Genomic DNA, 21,404 nt, shown 5'->3' with positions numbered 1-21,404 from the left:
GGCCATTTGAGGTTATGTTGAAAATCATCCTTTTTTGTATTTGCCTAAATAGCTTTTCTATCATAAATTTCAAACGACTAAATGAAACTGAGCAATTTTCAATACCAAGCTGTAAGACCTGAAAGTGAACCAAGTGGACCACAACCGGGCAAAGTTTGTTCAGCCAAAGCCGTGAAAATCAAGTGAATACACACACGCACAGACATTTGGTTCTGAGTCTATAAGCATAAATGAAGGTGGGTCTAGGAGGTCAAAGTAAAAATTCAGTTTTCAAGTGATTTTACAACCTCTCCTTAGTGAGGAAGGTAAAACCTAACCAATAAAAAAAATCCAATACGCAGATAATTACTTGTAGGGAATCTCACCAATAATGAAAAAATGAGAATTACTAAAATTAGAAATTCTACTCTCCAATGGTAACTGGAAAAAAAAAAATCTTGCAGGATATTGTATGACATGTGAAAAAAAAAATGCAACATTTCGATGTCTCTGTGCTCTCTTATACTAACTAGATAAAAATCCCAGCAAGTTTAGTGCAAAAGAGCACAGAGGCGTCGACTTATTAATTTCAATTGATGTCAATTGTCTTTCAAAAATTATAAACTAGATATTTTTACCTGGAAGGATATAAGGGTTCACGATATTAAAGTTGTTATTCCCAGGAAGGTCAACTGTTCTAATCTAGAACACTTACTTAAGATAAACCCCAAATCTGTTAAAACAAAGCACGACAAAAAATATGAATTCACTCTTCCTCTTCGCCCTCGATGATCTTTTTCTGTTCTTTACACAGTTGGGATAAGGAACCCCAAAAACCACATACTTCTACCCACTTCCCTGTCCCAAAATTCCATTCCATCCCATCTCTTCACATGCGAAAAGAACATATGTACTGTCTGTGTCTGTGTGTGACCCGGCTGTAACCCCCTCTCCTAGTGCCCGGGAGGGTTGCAAAATTGTACCGGAGGCAAAAAACTCTGAAACATAGATTCATTGTGGTTTTTTCTAGCCTCTCCACCGTCCCGCCTCAAAACTTCCAAACTGCCTCCGCCTGTGTGTGATTTTTCCCCATGTTGAAGGGAAATCTTGCTTCCGTTTTTTTTTCACCCCCACAACACACATCATGTCAAAAACCCCACCCAGCACGAACCCAGCCGCCGAGTGGCAGGGAAAATTAGATTAATAAGCGGGCGAGATTGAAAGTTTTGTGTGAAAAGAGGGAGGGGATGATGTGAGTTTTTTTTTTTTGTTCGCGGAAGTTTACCAGGCATGAAAAAAGGGATTAATTCAACTTGTTGAGTGATGTTAGTCTTTCTACTGGAAAGGCGAGATTTTTTTTTTATTTACAAAGCTATTTGATTTTAAAAGTACAAAATTTTTAGGAGTTTTTTTAAACAAGGCTTAAACTTAAAAAAATAGATTTAATAACAGACGATAACTAACTTAAACCCTATTACCTGAAACTTTTTTTTTTAATACAAAAAAAAAAAACGATTGTAAGGAAAAGTGAGCCGCCGTTTCCACTGTTGAAGATGAAAAGTTATGGAAAAAAAGAGTGAAAGTATCACGATAAAAAAGTAAAACATCGCTTGAACAGCCATGGTATGCGAGCGGTATTTTAGGCTTAGACATGAAGAAAGCTTAAATATTTCACATACAACGGTGATTTATCGCGAAAGGGAATTTCTCCGTGGGGCACCTTGATTGCGATCGTTTTTCGAGAGTTTTGCTTCATTCATTCAACCCACGGTTATCACGTGGTACGTGGTGAGTTTTATCATTTCGCTGGAAACATGTTATTTCTGTAAATGCTTTAGTAGTGATGTGATGTACAGAGTTGCGATTTATTTTTTAAGTTTTTTAAATGTTATTGAAAAAAAAAGTCTTTCAACCGCTTTTTGCTTCCTGTGTCATTCAAGCATAACTTTATTCAAAGGAAGGAGTTCGAAATACTTGCAACAGCATAAACAACATCAGTTAAAACATAGGTCAGATCTTTCAAATATCTTAGAAATACATTAAAGGAAGTCAACCATTCAACACAATTTTAGCATAGCATAGCATAGCATAGCATTACGGGTCTGCACCAGGCTGTAGGGGGTGCCACAATGGTCAATTCAATATTCTTAGACAATTTGATTGCTGCCCGGTACAAACAGAAATATCTAAGAACGTTAATTTCCACACTGTGCTCCAAGGCTACGCCCATACAGCTCCGTGGGCATTTGGGAGGGGATGTTTTTGTTGTTCACTAGCGGCAAAAGTGCAGGGAACCCATGCGACTTTTAAAAGTGAACGGAATATTTTTGGGAGGTTTGGAATGAGGGTTAGGGGAATTTCATCGGGCCAATGAAATATGCTTGAGTTTGCTGACTTTTATTATTTGTTTGTTTGTAAGAGTAAATGTGAGCCTGTATTGAATTATTCAATATGAATAAAGATTGTTATGATAAAATGATTAAATGGTTTGGTCTCACCAAATTTGTCGCCGAAAGTTCCCGATTCCTTTAGAATCAATCCTGATTCTTCTCAATCCAAAATCTTCATCGAACGGTTTGCATTTCCATGCATCATGTCTTTCATCACAGAGACCGGAGGTCGTGTTACGATCCATACAAAATTTTTGAAATGTGTATGGAAATTTTGTAACAAAAGGGGGGAGGGAGGAGAGGGTATAAAAATCAGATTTTTGCGTTACGTAATACAAGAACGCTATCTTATCGAAGAACTCACAATGTCACTTTTAACATTATTTAACATGCTTAGTTATTTTTCCTTCTAGTTGCCCGCGAAACAAAATGCAGCACACTTTAATTTTATTTTTTCCATTTTGCATTTTGCTTCTATACAAAAACTAATTGTGCGTAGAAAAAACTTTATCCTGTAATATAATCACAATCGAAACTAATTTTAGAACCCAATTATTTTTTTCGCAAATTTAAGCACATCTTTAACATCTCTCTTTTTCTTGTGAGAGCAGAAAATTCTACATTCTTAAACTGTCACTAGCTTTTTAAATGGGCGTAATATTCAATGTTTGGCCCTTTAAAAATGTTAGTCTTGATTTAAAATTTATAAAGATATTTTTTTCGAAAAGGTCGGAAAATTTCACGAATGTTTCATGTTTTAACATTGAAAATCGTACCATTAGTTGCTGAGATATCGACATTAGAAAATGGTGGGTTGTTTTAGTGAGACTTAGAAAACTTCAATTTTCGTGTTTCTTTTTCTTAAAACGGCTGTATCTCAGCAACCCGAGGTCCAATCTTCAATGTCTCTTCGACGATTTTATAGCAATTTTCTGAACTTTGAGCATGAGCATGAGAGACCACCCATGGTTGTCCTTCTCCGTTGCTGAACAGAACCGTAATATCCTTTCAGCACTACTGATCATAGGCTTCGACTATCAAGTGGTTTTTCCTTTATCAACAGCATGTATGAATGCGCTGAAAAGATAAAAAACCATGATTGCCAAAACAAGATCAGTTGCGAATAGGTAACAGTCATTGGCCACCAACGGAGCCCGCCATGTCAGTTTGCAGATCTAGATTTTAAGGGACGGCAATGTTAGTTAGCGCAGGTTGCTACTAGGGCAGCTGATTTACTGTGTGCTTACACCCCACGAGCGCCAGGAACCTGAAAACTTGTTAGTAGGATAGGGTGTTTGGTCAGGATTCATCATAGAAGATGATGATGCGACCCAAAATCATAGTGTTTGTTGAAAGGTATTATATTTTATTTTCAAGGCAAACAATCGGATGCTGCGGATGAGACATTTCCCGTTTAACTGTTGTTAATTTTTTAATGAAATGGTTTAATCTTAGACAGCCGGCTGTGGAAAGATAAAACCAAATAATATTTATTTATAAAATGAGGTGTTAAACGCAATGCTGCAATGATAGCGTAGTCTGATTTTTAATTATATAATCATTTAGTTCATGAATTTGTTACGGAATAGACGCGACGAACTCAACCATCAAGTGTCTTCCGATCTTCTTTCTGTTAGCTAGATAAGGTATTGATTCGTTGCCTCTCGAGCTACGATGCTATAGAGAGGACTTAACACACAAACAACCGACGTCGAGCCCTCCGAGCTACGAAGCTATGGAAAGGTCTTTTCAACACAAGGGCTTGAAGCACACAATAACTCACCGATTAATATGAATAATTTTCAAGATCGATCTTGCTTTATAACTACAGCGCGAAAAAACAGGACAGCGCGTCCCCAGAGGCACTGTACTTATGACGGCATTATTCAATTATACTGACCAATCACCCCATGCACACAAACAGCCACACAAAAGAGACAAAAATTATCACGAAAAAACAGGACTGCGCGTCCCGAGAAGCACTGCACTTATCCTTTTTTTATAGCAATTTTCTGAACTTTTCACAAAAAATATTTTTAGAAATGGTCGCTCATGGTCACTATTTTTAAAAATCGAAAAACTGCAAATATTTCGCTAAAATCAAACTTTCGGTGGCTATATCTTGGAAACGGAGCTCTTTATCAAAAAAAATCTGTAAGGTAGTTTTCGATTGCAAATTCAATTTTGCATTAAAAAATAACGTCAAATTTGTTTTTGCATGAAACTTCGATTTTTCCAAAAATCACTATTTTTTCTAAAATTCATAACTCGGCGGCAGATTTTTTGACCATGTTTCTCTATGGCTCAAAAGTTGCGGATTTTCTCCCCTAAAACATATCAAAAAATCTTGAAAATAAAAAAAATACGTTTTTTGGGAAATTGAGTTTTTGTGAAAAAAAAACTTCATAAAAAAATCGGCATTTTTTTCCGTGTACCTATTTTTTTCACAATAGTTCTCAAAAATACCTTCAACTTTGCCGAAGGCTGATCAGAAAATTCACTCAAAAGTTACAGCTGTTTGAATATTTATATACCATTTTTGTATTTCTGCTGTCGTTTTTTTACGATCAGTTTTAAGAAAATAGTTTTTTCAAAAGTATGAAATTGACACGAACATTTTTGGATTAGGCCAGTAGTTTTGGCAGTTGCGGCGATTACTTGGTGGTTCCTGTGGATTTTTGAGTAGCTCGATTTTTTCACCTGGGCAGGGCAGCGGCGTGGAACGACGATCGCCATGAAGGTCACGATGAGTTACGTGCCGGATTTGTCCTCACTACGAACCGCCGCTCGAGGGTTGCTTCGAGGATTCCAGTTGCAAGCTGCTGAACGTGGCCAAAGATCCGGACAGGTGGACCCGCGACCAGACGCTACACAAGGAACGAGCCCAAGGTCGGTTTTGTGGTGCACATGATTCCGGCGGACATCGTCATCGTGGAGGAGTTTTACGCTCATCTGGATGTGACGGAGAATTGAAAAATATGGAAACGGATGCTATCCGTACATCTGAACTACGTCCACGCCTTTGGACCCAGGTCCAGGAATGCAACATCTCGGCCAAACGAGTGGATGTAGATAGTGGAAGACCAGAACTACGTCACAAGGGGAAAATGGTGTAGTAATTGTACAATTCTTAAGGATTGTCCAATTACTACATCTATTGACCTCTGTCAGTTTCCAGCTGTCTGCCGCGCCCTTTTAGGCCCCCAACAGGGTGCGAGCCCTGTTTTTCAGCTTTGTCAGACTTTTTTCGGAGTTTTTGGAGGTTACTGTCGGAAGGAGATTCTCTTCCCCTGAGGACACCGTGAGTGATTTTGCTTGTTCGCGTCCAACCACCCCCTTTTGGCCCTTCATACGGCAGTAATTTGAAGAAGCTCCCTTTAAGTCTGAGCCACTGTAATTCTAGGCAACCGCTACATAGGTCATCCTTGTGGCCCTGTTGGTTATCACATCAAATCAAATCAAATCAGAAGAAGAAACATTTTTCACAAAATGATGGCCGATTTTCGCGTGACGTACTTTTTGGATGAAGCCTAAAAAGTGATCGATTTATTTCGTAATTGTCTATATAAAAACATCATTGAATGGCTAGAATTTCACAATACACGTCAAAGACAGAAATGTTCAAATATTAGCATTTTTGGAAACAATTCGTTGTCTGTCAAGTTGTTTGAACAAACTGGTGGTGATTAAAATTGGACAAATCATCGAAAAGAAATTCAAAGTAAAACTTGTTGAAGAAATATACAAAACAAAATACAAAAAGGAAATCATTTTTTTAGTTACCTGGATTATCTTTTGAATGATTCATTTTATAGTATTATTTGGATTAATTTAACCATTAAACTACGCTAACTCCAAAAGATGAGCAAACTACTGGCATCCGTTGTCAGCTCTTCTGCCAAATAAATATAAAAAAAAAATTAAAAAAATAAAATCTTCAAAACGCTCACCTTAACGATGACGCCCGCCACCGGAAACACTTTCATCGCGGGGTTCTCCTTCGGCGTGTACCGGTAAAACTCCCGCCGGCCCTTGTACCACTTGACTGAATACAGGTTCTCGCCGTCCATGTCGTAGTGGCAGTACAGCATCGCGTTGTCCCCCCTCCGGACGGCCTGGGGCACTGTAACCTGTACGTCCCGCAGGGCATCTATCACTGTTGGCAGAAGAAAAGAGGAAAAAGAAGAAGAGCAAAAAAAAATGTGGTTAGCAATCTCGCGGGAGGAAGGAAATTGAAAATTGATTTTTCCAACATTTTCACAGCCGGCATCACGACTCACTTCGTCGAAGGTTGTAAACAAGTTTATTCTCCCCCTCACCCCCATTTTCGACAGTTAACAGCTTGATTTTTCCGCTCAACGCCGCAAAGTCTATTAATATTGGCGATTGGTGGCGTCCGGCGTGGAACGAACCTCATTAAATTTTAAATTAAACCCAAAATTTGGAAACCGTCGGACGGGCGCGCGTTCCTTTGCGTTGACATGCTGCGACCGCAGAAAGTGCGCCTTGGAACTGGTTTTTTGGTGCTTTTTTTTTGTTGGGCTAGTCAACCGTTGGTTGAACACAAAGGGTTGAAGAAAGATCCGACCAACGATTAATCAATGTGGGGAAAATTTCCTTGAAAGGATGCTGAAAAATTGCGAATTTTCCATTTAACTTTTTCGGCCTTACGGAAGTCATTAACACTTTTGAACGAGTTCCATAGCGAAGGGAGAGATTTATTTAAGTTTAACCAAATTATAGAATGTTTTCGAAAACATTGAGATGAATTATTGTTTTGAATTGTTACCATTCCAAAAAAGTAATTCTTAAGAATTTCGCAAATTTAATTTTCATTTTAATTTTTGTATTTTTTTAATTTGTCTAAAACTTTGTTGGGACCTTACCTTTGGTCAAAGAAGCTATATTGTGTCATTGGTTCACCCATATAAGTATATATAATAACCCATATAATTTTTGGCAGCTATCCATACAAAAATGGTACGTAAATATTAAAAAATCTGAAACTTTTCAGTGAATTTTCTGATCAATTTGGTGTCTTCGGCAAAATTGTAGGTATTGTTGAAGAATATTTATAAAAAGTAGATACAAAGATTTTTTGCGATTTTTAATTATTTTTTTTTTACAAAAACTCAATATTGATATCTCAGAAACTAATGGTTAGATTTTCAATGTTTAAAAAATGAAACATCGTAAAATTTTCTGATCTTTTCGGAAAGCAATATTTTTAAAATTTATAAATTAAGACCAACATTTCAAAAGGTCGTAATATTGATTGTTTGGTCCATTTAAAATGTTGGTCTTCATTAATTAAAAATATTGTTTTCGAAATTTTGGTACCACAGTCATATTTCTTTGAAAAAATCAAGAAGAAATTATAAATCAACTAATGAAACAAAATTTACTTACATAAACTTTGCATCTTGAGTTGGAATGATAAATATTTTTTCTCTTGCCCAAATCTGCGAAGTACATTTTCTCCAGCAGGGATGAAAAGTTAAGCTCAAAGCATATTTTTTCGTTCAACTCATTTTGCGGATCTTTTTTCCGTCCTCTGTTTTGACGCATTTAGCGTTTCGCTGACAGCTGTGAGTGATCCGCCAGCATCATGGTCAAACCAGGCTAAGGAAGTTTTAATATGCTTTCCCCCTCTCTCACTCTTTAAAAATCCTCTGACTGGATGATGGATGAAATTTTGATAACGGTCCAACGCTGGTTAAGGAAGGGGGTAGGACATGGGAAAGTAGGCTAATGAAATTATCTTGTCTGCTGTTTTACAAGATTTTGGCGTACGAAGCGCTGGAGAGTTTAGGGTTTCTGCGGTTTTTATATCTTTTTTTTTCTTGACGGGAAAGTTAAATGTTCTGGCCAGACTTTTCCGCGATAATTACTTGATTTATGGTTGCGCGCTGGAGCTGGTTGCGTCAACAGGTACTGCGTCATAAGACTTTGCTTTATGATTGTTAAAAAGTAAATTTTTGAGAAAAATTACAAATTGTTGAAAACAAAAACAAACGCAAATTGATTCCATTTTTGAAATGTGAGTTTAAAGGAAAGAATTATACAATAAAAAAAAACTTTACTGCTGCCTGTTCATAATAGTTTCTAAGAATAGAATTCGTAGACTTTTCACGATGTTCAACTCTTCAGAACCAATTACTTTTCTGAAAAATGAAGATTTCCCTCGTAGTGATAACATTTCTAAAAATCGGAATCATGATACAGGCGAAAGCTTTTCTGAACTTTTACTCTTAATTATAATCCTTCTCGGGTATTGTTGTATGCTAGATGAAGACTAAGCTTGCATCTAAGCTTTACAAGGGATTTTCCATGAACCCATCGTGTCCAGAGAGTACTTTCACCTTTTCAATGGATGATGAAAGCTTTCTCCACACTCGTACACAAATACAGACACAATACCGGTTGCCATTTTCAGTTACGATGATTACTGTGTCATCTCAACTGTTGCAAATCCGCAACAAAACAAAACACCAACCAGCTAGTAGCGTCGAGTTGACTTTCGAAACGACAAAAGGTTTCGCGGAAAATACCTCGACAACAAAAAGCACACATCCACGACACGACACGTGGCGTGGCAGCAACATGTCCTGTCAGTCCCGGAGTTCACAGCATTCAAACACACACACACACCCACACAAGTGTACATGAAATAAATTGTGTGCGACTGTCGTTGGTTTATTTATTCAAAACAATGTCAAACCAGAATTCCTCCTCCTCCACTTGCCAAGAATATCACAGGACTTGTGTTGAAAGGAAGAAGAAAAAACAAACGAGAGACACGGCCAGGATTCCTCTTTTATCAGAAGAGTCCTTTTGAAAAACAGATTCATGTCCCTCCCCCACCTCTTCCCCAAATGAGAGCTGGATGATGTGAATCAATGAGATGGAATGCGGTGGTTTGCTTTTGTGGCATTCAGAGAGAGCGAGAAAAACAAAGAGAGCAAGGATAAGGGAAAATGATCCCACCAGCACCTCCGTTGGTGACAACCACAACGACAAACTCATCAAGGAAAGGGTCCCCCATCCCTCTCACACGGACAAACAAACACCTCCTCGCCACGGCACTTGTGGTTGAAAGCTAACTGTTGATGCTTAACGTGACACGGTCACGGTGGTGATGGCATTAGTACAGAGGATTGGCTGAGTGCAAATTATTGAAATAAGATTAAAAATAGTAATCATTATTTTAAGAAATAGTTAATTAAATAAAAAATTTATTAAAACAAGATTAACTCTTTTGTTTAACACCTAAACTCCAATGCTCGAGAAAAAGGGGAAATTTCCATACAAATTACCCCTTTTTCTCGAGCTTGGGTGTTTAGGTGTTGATAAAATGATCATAGAGATGGCCGAGAGAACTTTACCCTTGAGGTCATTTTCAAAGCAAAGTTCATCCATCAAAACAAAAAAAGACTAAAAGAAAAAGTATTGTTTGCGAGAACTGAACCTGGGAACTACACCGCTGTATTTTGGGTGTAATTTTGAAAAAAAAAACTTGCCCACCAGGGTGAGAACCAAAAATACGAGGACAAACAACTTAAATTTGAATGAAAACAAATCAAATCAAATTCAACAATTTTTAAAATGCGCGACTCAGCTGTCCTATTTTGTGGAGTAACGTTGAAGAAATCATAGTGCCTTCATAAATAACAGATTATGATGTCGAGAACATTTTTTTTTATACAAGAAAAATATTTAAAATATTTCATGCACCTTGTCCTTGATTAAATCATTTTACTGTGTTCACTTCTTGCAACATGTTTTGTTGAATAATTGTAGTTTGATTTTTTTTCGAACCCTTTAAAGATACAGATACTTTTAGATGGTGGCTTTTGAAGTAAAGCCCCTTCAAAAGCCACCATCTAAAAGTATCTGTATTTTTAAAGGGTCACTTCCTAGCATGTTGGTATGTTCTACAAAGTTGTTCCCCAGTTCAAAACCTATCTCCTACTATAAGAATCAAGTCATTTTATCGATTTATAAAAAAAATCCTAATACAATGTAAAAAAAGATAGTTTCCCATGGAAAATAAATCAAAATCCCATATAAATTTCAAATTAAAACTGGAGCTCCTAGACCTTACCAAATGGGCTCAAATTTTCAGGAGTGCTTCTGGGGACATAAAAGAACGAAATTCCGGTTGATGCAAGACAAAATAACAACTTTTGTCTTTTTCATAGAAACGTGAACCACGCTAGTGCTCAGTCGACGCACCGTGCTCTGTCCTGTTCGTCAAAGAATTTTGTGATTTTTTTTAGTGCTATTAGTATAAACATAAATAAATGCCCTGTTTTAATCTGGCAAGTGTTTCTTAGTCGGCAAAAATCATCTGAATAAACATATTTCAGGACGGACGAGACGGTTGGCGCAGGGCATCTAGGTGAAACATCTCAGTACACGCAGTTTAGAATCTCGAAAGCAAAGCAACACAGCAAAACAAACAAACAAACTTTCAAAATTGTCATCCCAGCGTAAAAGCACTCTCCCAAGAGAGAGAAAAAGAGCTGCGCAAGGCTTTTTGATTTTTCTATTTTTGTTCTGTCGGTAAAGTAGTATTTTGACGTTTTACCGCTGTATAACTTTATATCAACTCTAGACTTCACCACTCAATTTTACCTCCATGCGTATAAAGTGAATATAAAGTTTCAAGACTCTATAGACAAACTTTATATGTTGATATAGAGGGGATTTAAAGTTACCTTATACAGTCCCGCGGTTACTTGGGGTATTGGCTTGGTTGTCTTAATTGAAATTTTAATTTATTAATTGAACGTCAGCACTTGAATTCTTGAACTTTCGATCGAATTGACGTCCACGAAACCGAAACATAAAAAAGGGAAGCTGCCACACTTCCGGGAAGTTGAAACTGCTTTTAAAAATTTCGGCAAAAAAACAAAAATCAAATAATAAAATTCAATATTACGCCCTTTTAAATGTAAGTCTTGATTTGAAAATTTTGAAAATATTGTTTTCGAATAAGACCTGAAATTTTCACGAATGTTTCATATTTAAACATTGTAAATCGGACCATTACTTGCTGAGATATCGTTGGTTCACGGTGCGTAAGAAGGGGATTATTATGCAACTTGCATGCACCTCGGAAATTCCTTCTGGGGTTTGTTGGGGGGACTATTCTGAGTCAGAAAAATCGATTCCCAATTTGAAGATAAAAAACCTAATATATCACCTAAAACCTCAAAAATTTTCGTCTAAAATCTCGGTCTAACTCTGGACAAAGAAGTTAATTTTCATCAAGATATCAATTCTTAGTTCCCAAAATATAATCCTGACATAGTACACCTTAAATCGGTCCATTACTTGAGTCCCAGCGTCATCAGGAGGTGTAAAATAGTGTTATTTAAAAAAATATTTTCAATTTGCTCTGGTAAATCAACTGTCATGTCTGATTTTTGAAGTTTTGAGCAAAATGGAATGGCGCGTCGCCTATCTTTTCTGCTGATCCGTTTTTTCGAAAAATTTCAAAACTTTGAAGGCCTGAGCTCCAGAGTGCGTCAATTCAATGTTATATATACCAAAACATGCGCAAGGATCTGGCCTACACGCCAATGATGTTGACAATAAACGCTCCAGTGGCCAAAGTGCCTAAAAAATCTATATTTTTGAAAAACATGTTTTTTACGAGTTGAATCCTATGTAAAATTCACATGCATAGCTCCTATTAAGTTCAATCAAGCTCATATTTAGGATTTGAGCGCAGTACGCCCACCTTAACCAGCCCCTGAATGCACGCCAAAATGTAGTTTTTGTTACATCTTACTGAGTATGATCGTAGTAGCTGTTTATAACAGGAATGAGTTAAATATCGAAGAATTTTGTAAATTGGCAGCAATTTCCCCACTAAAATAGACATAACTTTACTGAAAATGGATAAAATGTCATACTTTATTCTACCAAATTGTACTTCATTTTGTTTGCAACAGTGCTACAACATTAGTTTTCGAATTCAGACATGACAGTTGATTTACCGGAGCAAATTGAAAATATTTTTTTTTCAAATAACACTATTTTACACCTCCTGATGACGCTGGGACTCAAGTAATGGACCGATTTAAGGTGTACTATGTCAGGATTATATTTTGGGAACTAAGAATTGATATCTTGATGAAAATTAACTTCTTTGTCCAGAGTTAGACTAAGATTTTAGACGTATTTTCGAGGTTTTAGGCGATATATTAGGTTTTTTTATCTTCAAATCGAGATAAAATCAGTTTTCACCGACAGAATATTTTGGGAATCGATTTTTCTGACTTAGAATAGTCCCCCCAACAACCTCCAGAAGGAATTTCCGAGGTGCATGCAAGTTGCATAATAATCCCCTTCTTACCCACCGTGTGGTTGTTTGGGAGAAAATGGTTGGTTGTTTGGGTGAGACTTAGAAAATATCAATTTTCCTGTTATTAAATCTTTGCATGCCAATATCTCAGCAACTGAAGGTCGTATCAACAAAGTTTAAAAAATCCAAATATAGAGAAGTTTCTCAGTTTTTCAAAAATATTTTTCTCAAAAGTAAGCAAACATGGACATTAGTTCAAAAACAAATGAATAACTGCGACTTTTTTGAAATAAGTAACCTAAAAATGGCTTTAACTAGAGTACGGCGCACTTTATCAAAATTCACTTAACATGCCCGTTACCGACAATAATTGACACTGTTGCCATTTTGATATATATGTCCACTGTTGCCATTTTGATATATATTTTTCCTTTGGGTGTATAAATTAAGCATCAGATAAAGGAAAATCCACCAACATTATCCACAAAATATGAACATGAAAAAATATTTTAAAAGATGTTTGCTTTAAGTTTACAACGTGGATACACACAATCGCTTTGTTAACAGAAATTATTACATGATCTATACGTTTGTTCACGCACTTCTGATGCTGGCCATATAATTTAAATATTTAACAAGAGATTTTTTCCTCTAGGGAGGCTTCCGCTGAAAATGTTGTTGCAATGCATTTTTCAAACAATTGTTGATCTTCAAAAAGAATTGTTTTTTTTTTAATTTTTAGAAAAAATCTAGGTTAGTGATTTGACTTTTTTGTGTAACTATGCCTAAGGTTTTTTTTTTTAAAGAAGTTGAAGTACTTTAGACTGAAAGCGTTTTGTTTTGACATAGAGCAATTCCAGCTCAAATCAGGAATTTTTCTGATACTTTTGTACCCGACCCTCTCCGATTTCAATGAAACTTTGTAGACATGTTATCCTAGGCCTATATAAGCCATTTTTGTGCATATGGAGCAAGTAGTACTGGAGAATAACATTTGAGAAGTGCGTAAGGTATTTAAATATTTTTGTATTCTGTAATTAAAAAATTACTGTATTTCGAAGCCGTTGCGTCGTATCAAAAAGTGGTCAAAGACAAAATTGTAGGAAATTGGACGGGCTTTATGAAAAAATACACTGAAACAAAAAAACACGCCACATCTATGAGATTTTTTGATTTTTAAGTCTAAAACTTAAATTTGAAGGTGATGTCACGATTTTTTTTCGTTCAAAATTTTTGAGGAAATAGCCTAAAATGTTACTAAAAGACTGATGAAAATGCAGGATGGTATGTCTCTCCCAAAAAAATACAAAAATCATTGACTAAAACTGTTTTTTTGAAAAGTGGTCTAAACGTCAAAATTTTTAAAAACTATAGAGGGAATCGATTTTCCAGACAATTTTACATAAAAGTCTCCGTATTGACTATTGTCCTATGTCCAATCCTTGGGAAGATACAGCGGTTTTAAAAATAAAAAATGTTGAAAAAACGGGATTTTTGGTGGTTTTTGACAATTTCTATATGACAGACTTGGTTTTTCAGTTTCGTAAATATTTTTACCGGAAAGCTCGTCCAATTTCCCATAAGTTTGCCTATGACAGCATTTCAATTGGATGTTAGGGCTTACAGATATAAGCTTAATTACATTGCTTAAAACTATAAATAGAATATTTTTTTCAGTGTGGTACAAACCATGATAGTAAATTTGATTACGTAAATATAAAAACGATTTAAATCAAAAAGCTGTCAAAGGCAAACTTATGGGAAATTGGATGAGCTTTCCGGTAAAAATATTTACGAGACTGAAAAACCAAGTCTGTCATATAGAAAATGCCAAAAACCACCAAAAATCCCGTTTTTTCAACATTTTTTTTAAACCGCTGTATCTTCTCAAGGATTGATCATAGGACTATGGTCAATATGGAGACTTTTATGTAAAATTATCTGGGAAATCGATTCCCACTACCGGTTTTTAAAAATTTTGACGTTTAGACCACTTTTCAAAAAAACAGTTTTAGTAAATGATTTTTGTATTTTTTTAGGAGCGACATACCATCCTGCATTTTTCGTCAGTCTTTTGGTAACATTTTAGGGTATTTCCTCAAAAATTTTGAACGAAAAAAAATCGTGACATCACCTTCAAATTTTACTTTTAAACTTAAAAATTTAAAAAATGACATAAAAGTGGCGTGTATTTTTGTTTCAGTGTATTTTTATCAGAAAGCCCGTCCAATTTCCTACAAGTTAGTCTTTGATAACTTTTTGATACGATGCAACGGCTTCGAGATACAGTAATTTTTAGATTGCAAAATACTAAAATATTTAAATACCTTACGCCCTTCTCAAATGTTATTCTCGAGTGCTATTGGCTCCATATACACAAAAATGACTTATATAGGCTTAGGATAACATGTCTACAAAGTTTCATTGAAATCGGAGAGGGTCGGGTACAAAAGTACCAGAAAAAATCCTGATTTGAGCTGGAATTGCTCCATAATTGGTGTGTAGGCCAGGTCATTGCGCATGTTTTGGTATATTAACATTGAAGTTTGGAGTACCCTAGAGCTCGGTACAGTCCTTCATAGTTTGGCATTTTTTCATAAATCGGTCCCAGCAAAATCAAAAGGCGTCTCGGGCGTCGCGACGCATTTCTTTTTTGCCGGGGCCGATTTTTCGAAAAAATGCCAAACTTTGAAGGTCTGTACCGAGCTCCAGGGTGCTTCAAACTTCAATGTTATATTTACCAAAGGATGCGCAAGGATCTGGCCTACATGCCAGTGATGTTGAAAATAAACGCTTCAGTGGTCAATGTGCCTCAAAAATTTACATTTTTAAAACATGGACGGCGGAGTCGCTTGTCGCTGGTCCAAAGGTTGTCAGTTCGAATTCTGGTTTGAAAGGTTCCTTGGAGTAAATGGAAGTTTGGGTGCTTTCCCCATTCAAGCCTTTGGACTTCTAGGTTCGAGCAGAAACTTGCAATAGAGACCACAAAAAAACGGTAGTTTGTTAATGGTCGTCAATAAGTTTTTACCACCAAGCTTACTTTTTTAAATTTCAACCAAATCCATTAACTATTCAAGAAGTGCCACGCAGCTTTTCTCGTTACGATGAAATTTAACCATGCCACCAAACAAATTCCGTGAATGGCCGCGAAAAAAAACAAGCTCAAACTAAATTACCGAGTTTTCCACCATGGCTTCCACTCAGGTAGGGGCGCTCTACTGTTGCTTTCACCGGCAAGTTGTGCAACAAATGATTCCAATGTAACAACACTGGCTGAGAGAAAGACAAGACAACGAGTGCACACTGAAAAAAAAGGATGCCGCGAATCGGAATGAGTGAATAACTGACGAATGAGTGAACGTGTTTGCACTGAGAAGAAAGAAAGAAAGAAACGTCAGCGGTTTGGAAAAGCACTGGGGGAGGGCAGGGAACCACACGCCCGTAGATAATAAGGGTGAAAGCGAAATAAGTACTAGGAAAAACGAGCAAAAAAAAAAAAGATACTAGTTGTGTGCTACTTGGAAAACCCCAACCAACCAGCGCAAAAGAATGACTGCATCGCGAGACTGTGGTGAATGCAAATAAGGATGGTTTGGAGATTCTTCAGCGCGAGAGTTGTGTATGCGATGACGAGGGGCTTTCTTTATGTCGACAAAAATACCAGTACTGAAAAGTACCTTGCAATATCCACTTGAATGCGGAAAAGTTCAACTTTTCAGTATTTATATCGAATTCTTTTCTTGTCAATATTATAGATTCATAGGCTTCAAAAATAAAATGTTCTGTAAAACAATCAAATAAAATTTAAAGTATTTTTTTAAACAACTAACAATAACTTTTCCATTCGAAATCGACCCCTCGTCAGCCCAAACCGAAGCATGTAAAGAGCACATATTCTGTGCAAGGCCTCATGCCGGTGCAACCACTCTATAGCAACAAGGATGCACCGCCGCTCTTCATTACACGTGTGTGCATAAATTATCCCAAATGAATGAGTTGCCGACGACGGTGGCGGAAAATCCGCCCATTCAAAGCTCTTCGTGCATGGACAAAAAGAAAATCTTCGCCGCAGAATTGAGCGATGAATAGGGCAGAGCATTCGTTAGGAAAATTTTGTGTCCTCGTTACCTCACGAATGGGGAGTAGGATGATGAGGATCACTGTCGACTGAATGGAGCGCAAATGTTGTCTTCCGAACTGTGTGTGAAATATTAATAACAAGCGCGGCGTTCCTCTACTGTGGAAAATACTAGAGTTGTTGAGTTTTGCTGGCAGAAACTTTTCCGGCACAATTTTCCACAGACCGCATCTTTCCCGGGAACAGGCGTGCCACTTGGCACAAACCGAACGGACGGAACTCTGGCTGCCAATTATGTCCTTACGATTTTGCATTAAAATTGTATTACAACCTAATTAGTAATTTACGAGCTGAAAAATGAGAACTATGTAGCACGACAAACGACGACGACGACGACGACGAGGGAAACTGATGGCAAGATGTTGACATCTTCATCGTCTTGGCGAAAAGATGTTCAGCTGGGCAGCGCTTCCGTATACTTTGTTTTGAACGACGTCGACGACGATGAACAAGGCAAGCTACGAGAAAGCTGGCAAAGATGGTGGCTCGTAACTTGGACGGAACACCAAATAGCGCGACAAGTATTTTGACAATTTGTCTTTTTCGAAGCTTGACTTTGCTGGTGGGCTTGATTTGAGGGTTACCAGTCGTTTTAGAAGTTAAATTTTGCAAACTTTTTTTTTTACTACATTTTTTACCTTTTCACGAAACAGTTACTTTAATATTTACATGAAATGTGCCTATTTTCTTAAAGTTAGAAATTCAAGAGCAAATTTAATGTTATGAATTTTCTTGAAGAATAAAGCAGTAGTTCACAAAAATCAGGAAAAAGTGAAAACGATAATTGTTCAACGAATTAACTGTCTAGAAAAATATAATCAAAGTTTTGTTAATTTATTTCAATTTTGGTTTGGTGATTTTTGCAAATCCTGACTCAGTTCACAAAGATATGTATGAAATCAGTCTGACATCTCTATTGTTTGCTTCTTGTATGAATATTTTATTTGCTAGTCATTGCTACATGTAATATTTTATTCGTTTTATCAAAGTGGGGAAAAATAATCTGATTTGACCTCAACATAAAATATGTTTCAATAAATGTATTACTTTACGAAAATTGCACTCGTAAAAATTCACAATACATAAATTAATTTAAAAAAGGCATGCAATTTTTAATGAAATATTATTTTAAAGGGTTTTTTTAATGATACATTCAAGCCAATGTGTCTACACCAAGTCTACACCCAAAACTGGCAGCGCTAGTCCGAGAGAATGATGGTCTCGAGTCGAGAGAATAGTGGTATTGTGGGTTTAGCTCGTAGCTGGATTTTCTGGCATCTTCTCACGGTCATTGGAAACGGTAGTGGATAGACCTAGGGGTTCCCAGTTGGAGTGAAAAACATCAATTTATAGAAAAATTATGGATTATAATTTTGCTTTTTTATCACTTCTCCGACTTCAGGAATAATTGTTTGTAACATGCTCGCAATTTTTTTATTCGGTCGAAAAAATATTATTTTTCTTGAAAAAACTTTCATTTTTAATCACTTGATCACCCCTAATTATGGCTCGATGCCGCCATCATGCAACCGCGTGCTCCGTTTGTTTGTCAACAAAGCTGCAGCTGGATCGTGAGACGAAGTGAGGGGGAAAGAGATTTTGACATTTTTATGCCCGCATCTGGCCCGCCGCCTATTTCGTCGGTCACTGAGTCGCCGGTCGTTTCCAGTGACCGAGTCCAGCTAGGAACTGATCGTACAATACCATTCACGGACGCAGAGAACACAGCTCGAGATGGGCGATAGAACTATTCTCTCGAGGTTCATTTGCAAAAAAAGTTCATCCGTCAAACAAAAAACCAAAAGTGTCGACAACGGGAATCGAACAACTGTTTTTTCATGTAATTTTGCCCCCTGAATCTGAATTTTCTCTCAGAATTGAGCCATAGTGTAAAAAATCGATTTTTGGTCATATATTGGGTTTTATGATACAGTCGACTCTCTGGCTATCGATCTTCTCGATATCAATATTGCTCCATCTTTCGATGAATTCTTCAGTCCCTTTAATCTGCATACTTAAATTCTCGTCATTCCTCGATATTTCTCTTGCTTGAAGGATCTCTTCCTCGACGGCCCCTTGGATTCTTTTTGCTTTAAAAATCTCTTCCAGTTGTCAATAATTTCATTTTATCATGGCTTGCATAGACATTTTTCTTTGCGAAACGAAGCTTTGAATGGTGTTTGACATTAGTTTGTTTTTGTTTGCTGGACGTTGCCATAATTCTCTCCCATAGCTGGGTATCAAGAAAACAATATTTTCAATCGAGTCTTCATTTTTCATCGTACTGTAAACTGATGATTCTCTTCCTCGACGGTCCCTTGGATATTGACAACCAGAGAGTCGACTGTAATTTTACATAGAAACCCACAATAAACTTTTTATAAGACCAAAACGTTTCCAAAAATATTCCTTAAAAGATAAAAAAAAGAACCTTAGTCGTGAATCAACCTTATTTTGCACAACACCAAAAGTTGGAATTTTCCATTTGCAACAACTCTTCTGAAGCTCAAAACTTAATGATTTTTCAGAAAATCCATTTTCCACTTAGTTTCACGTTGTGGACCTCCGACCAATGGTTTTAAAACTTCTTTTAAAATGTTGTAAAATGCAAAATATTACTCTTCTCATTGACCAGCGACAAAATTGGGCGAAAAGTTCATCGCCCGGAGATCGCGAGTTGGCGCGAGCGAATGAACACCGCGAAAAAAGATTCGGGGTGCATTGGGGTTAAATGATTATTTCGTTATTCGGTTTAATTAGAAAATAATTATTTTTTCGTACATATCGCTTCTTTGATGCGATGTAATTAATTTTTACAGTAAATTAGGCATTGTTACATCAAATTTGACCTTTCAATCGCACTAGAATGGCCAAATTTTAAAACAACAATGTTTGCCAATTTGACCTTTTTACCCCCAATTCCCCTTGTAGAACAAAAGAAAAGTTCATCCGCGGACTGTCAGCAGCGCGCTGTTTTGTTTGCTAGATCAACATTTGGAAATGTCGAACGTTGAAGGAAATCGCTCAAAAAATGGAAATTAACCGATTTCAAATGTTTTGGCCGCAAATGAAAGGTAAGGGTGGCTAATTTTTGATTCCGATCTGTAAAACTTGTTCTGGCGAGGGTTCTGGGCACTGCGGCAATCGATTTTAACGGCGGGTTGCTTCCGGTTGCATTTAATTTGCGGAGAAGGTTTTTCAATCCACCAGGGGCTTATTCGGGGCATCAGTCCTGTCCTATTTTTTGCATTTAAATGAAAAAAGAGATCAGAGATGGTTTTTAATCTGTTTTTTACCGTTGAACATAACAATTGACTTAGGGCTTTAGGACCCTATTGTCCGCCATTACGGGGTTTGTTTTCCGGTACCCCCTGAGATCATGCGTGATCAATGGAGGTCTATATGCAGCAATTCCCCACGAAAACAGCATGGAAAAACCAAAAGTGCTCGGATCGGGCTCAAAATTTTTCTGAGGGTTCCCTGGCCGAAATAATTCGACCCGTATTTTTTTGTTTGGCCATTGGGGTAACCTGCGCCGGTTTTCTGAAAAATGGAAATTTTCGTCGATTTTCGCAAAAACCATTTTTTTCGAAAAATCATAACTCCTCGCCATTTTAACCGATTTCAATTGTCTTATACGCAAATGAAAAGTGATAAGTTGGTGATAAGAAAAATAGTAAGAAGTTTCAAAAATCTAGCCTAACATATGAAAAGGGAGTATGAAAGATTAAAATGCCGTTTTGACGGTGTCTGAACCAGGGATGGTATTTTCTCATTTCCTCGCCGATGGCCGAGGGCTTTTAGATATCGTCCCTCGCTCAAATCATCAAATTTTCGGCGTTCTCCCAAAACTGCATCAAGAGAGCGAAGCGAAAACGACGCCGATGAAATAGCGAGCAACGAACATACCGATGCGTAAGACGGAAAAAAATCTCTCACACAGCCAGTGCCCTCGCTCAAAAAGCAAGAGAAAGAGCAATCGTGAAATTCTCTCGCCCGTAAGCCCTGTAGAAATGAGTTCATTTGTGTGCGTGAGCTCCAGTGTATGTATACAGCAATTCCGTGTGCGTGTCTCTCGGGTTGGAACGATAGTTCCATCCGTGCTAACGATAGGGTATTTCTCGTCGATGTGATGGGCTTTCGATATTCGCGATAGCAAGCCGACCATCACTCGGCTGCGAAAGAGAAGAGAAGTTTTAAGAGACGAGGAACGCACCGAAATATGCATCAATGATAGTGCGATGGTGATGGTTTACCTACCCTGGTCTGAACCAAAGAGCTTATGTCTGGAAATATTTTTAGCGGATTTCCCGGACACTTTTACGTAACAAACCAAAAAATGGGAGGAGTTCATTAAAGGACCATCCACAAACTACGTGGACACTTTTTTTGGAAAACCCAAACCCCCCCTCCCCCTCGTGAACAATTGACCATACAAAAAAAAAACTTTTTTGTATGGAGCATGGACAATCGCCATACCTCCCTCCCCTAAATTGTCCACGTGGTATATGGATGGTCCTAACAGGATTCTGAGATATGATTTTTGAAAATAAAATCCGTGTTTTTTGACACTCCACGCGCA

General features: G+C 37.2%; 1 protein-coding gene across 25 annotated transcripts in view; it reads right to left on the bottom strand.

The window, feature by feature from the left end:
• The window catches only part of LOC6037528, a 252,673-nt gene that overhangs the window by 33,656 nt on the left and 197,613 nt on the right, over nt 1–21,404 (bottom strand). For all 25 annotated transcript variants that reach the window (XM_038252692.1, XM_038252674.1, XM_038252673.1 and 22 more), the window contains one exon: nt 6,320–6,525. In XM_038252692.1, coding sequence (XP_038108620.1) covers nt 6,320–6,525 — 206 coding nt within the window. The remainder of the gene's footprint in view (nt 1–6,319; nt 6,526–21,404) is intronic.

This window comes from Culex quinquefasciatus, chromosome 2, assembly GCF_015732765.1.
Source record: "Culex quinquefasciatus strain JHB chromosome 2, VPISU_Cqui_1.0_pri_paternal, whole genome shotgun sequence".
NCBI lineage: Eukaryota > Metazoa > Arthropoda > Insecta > Diptera > Culicidae > Culex > Culex quinquefasciatus.
This window is presented reverse-complemented; position numbering and strand designations above follow the sequence as displayed.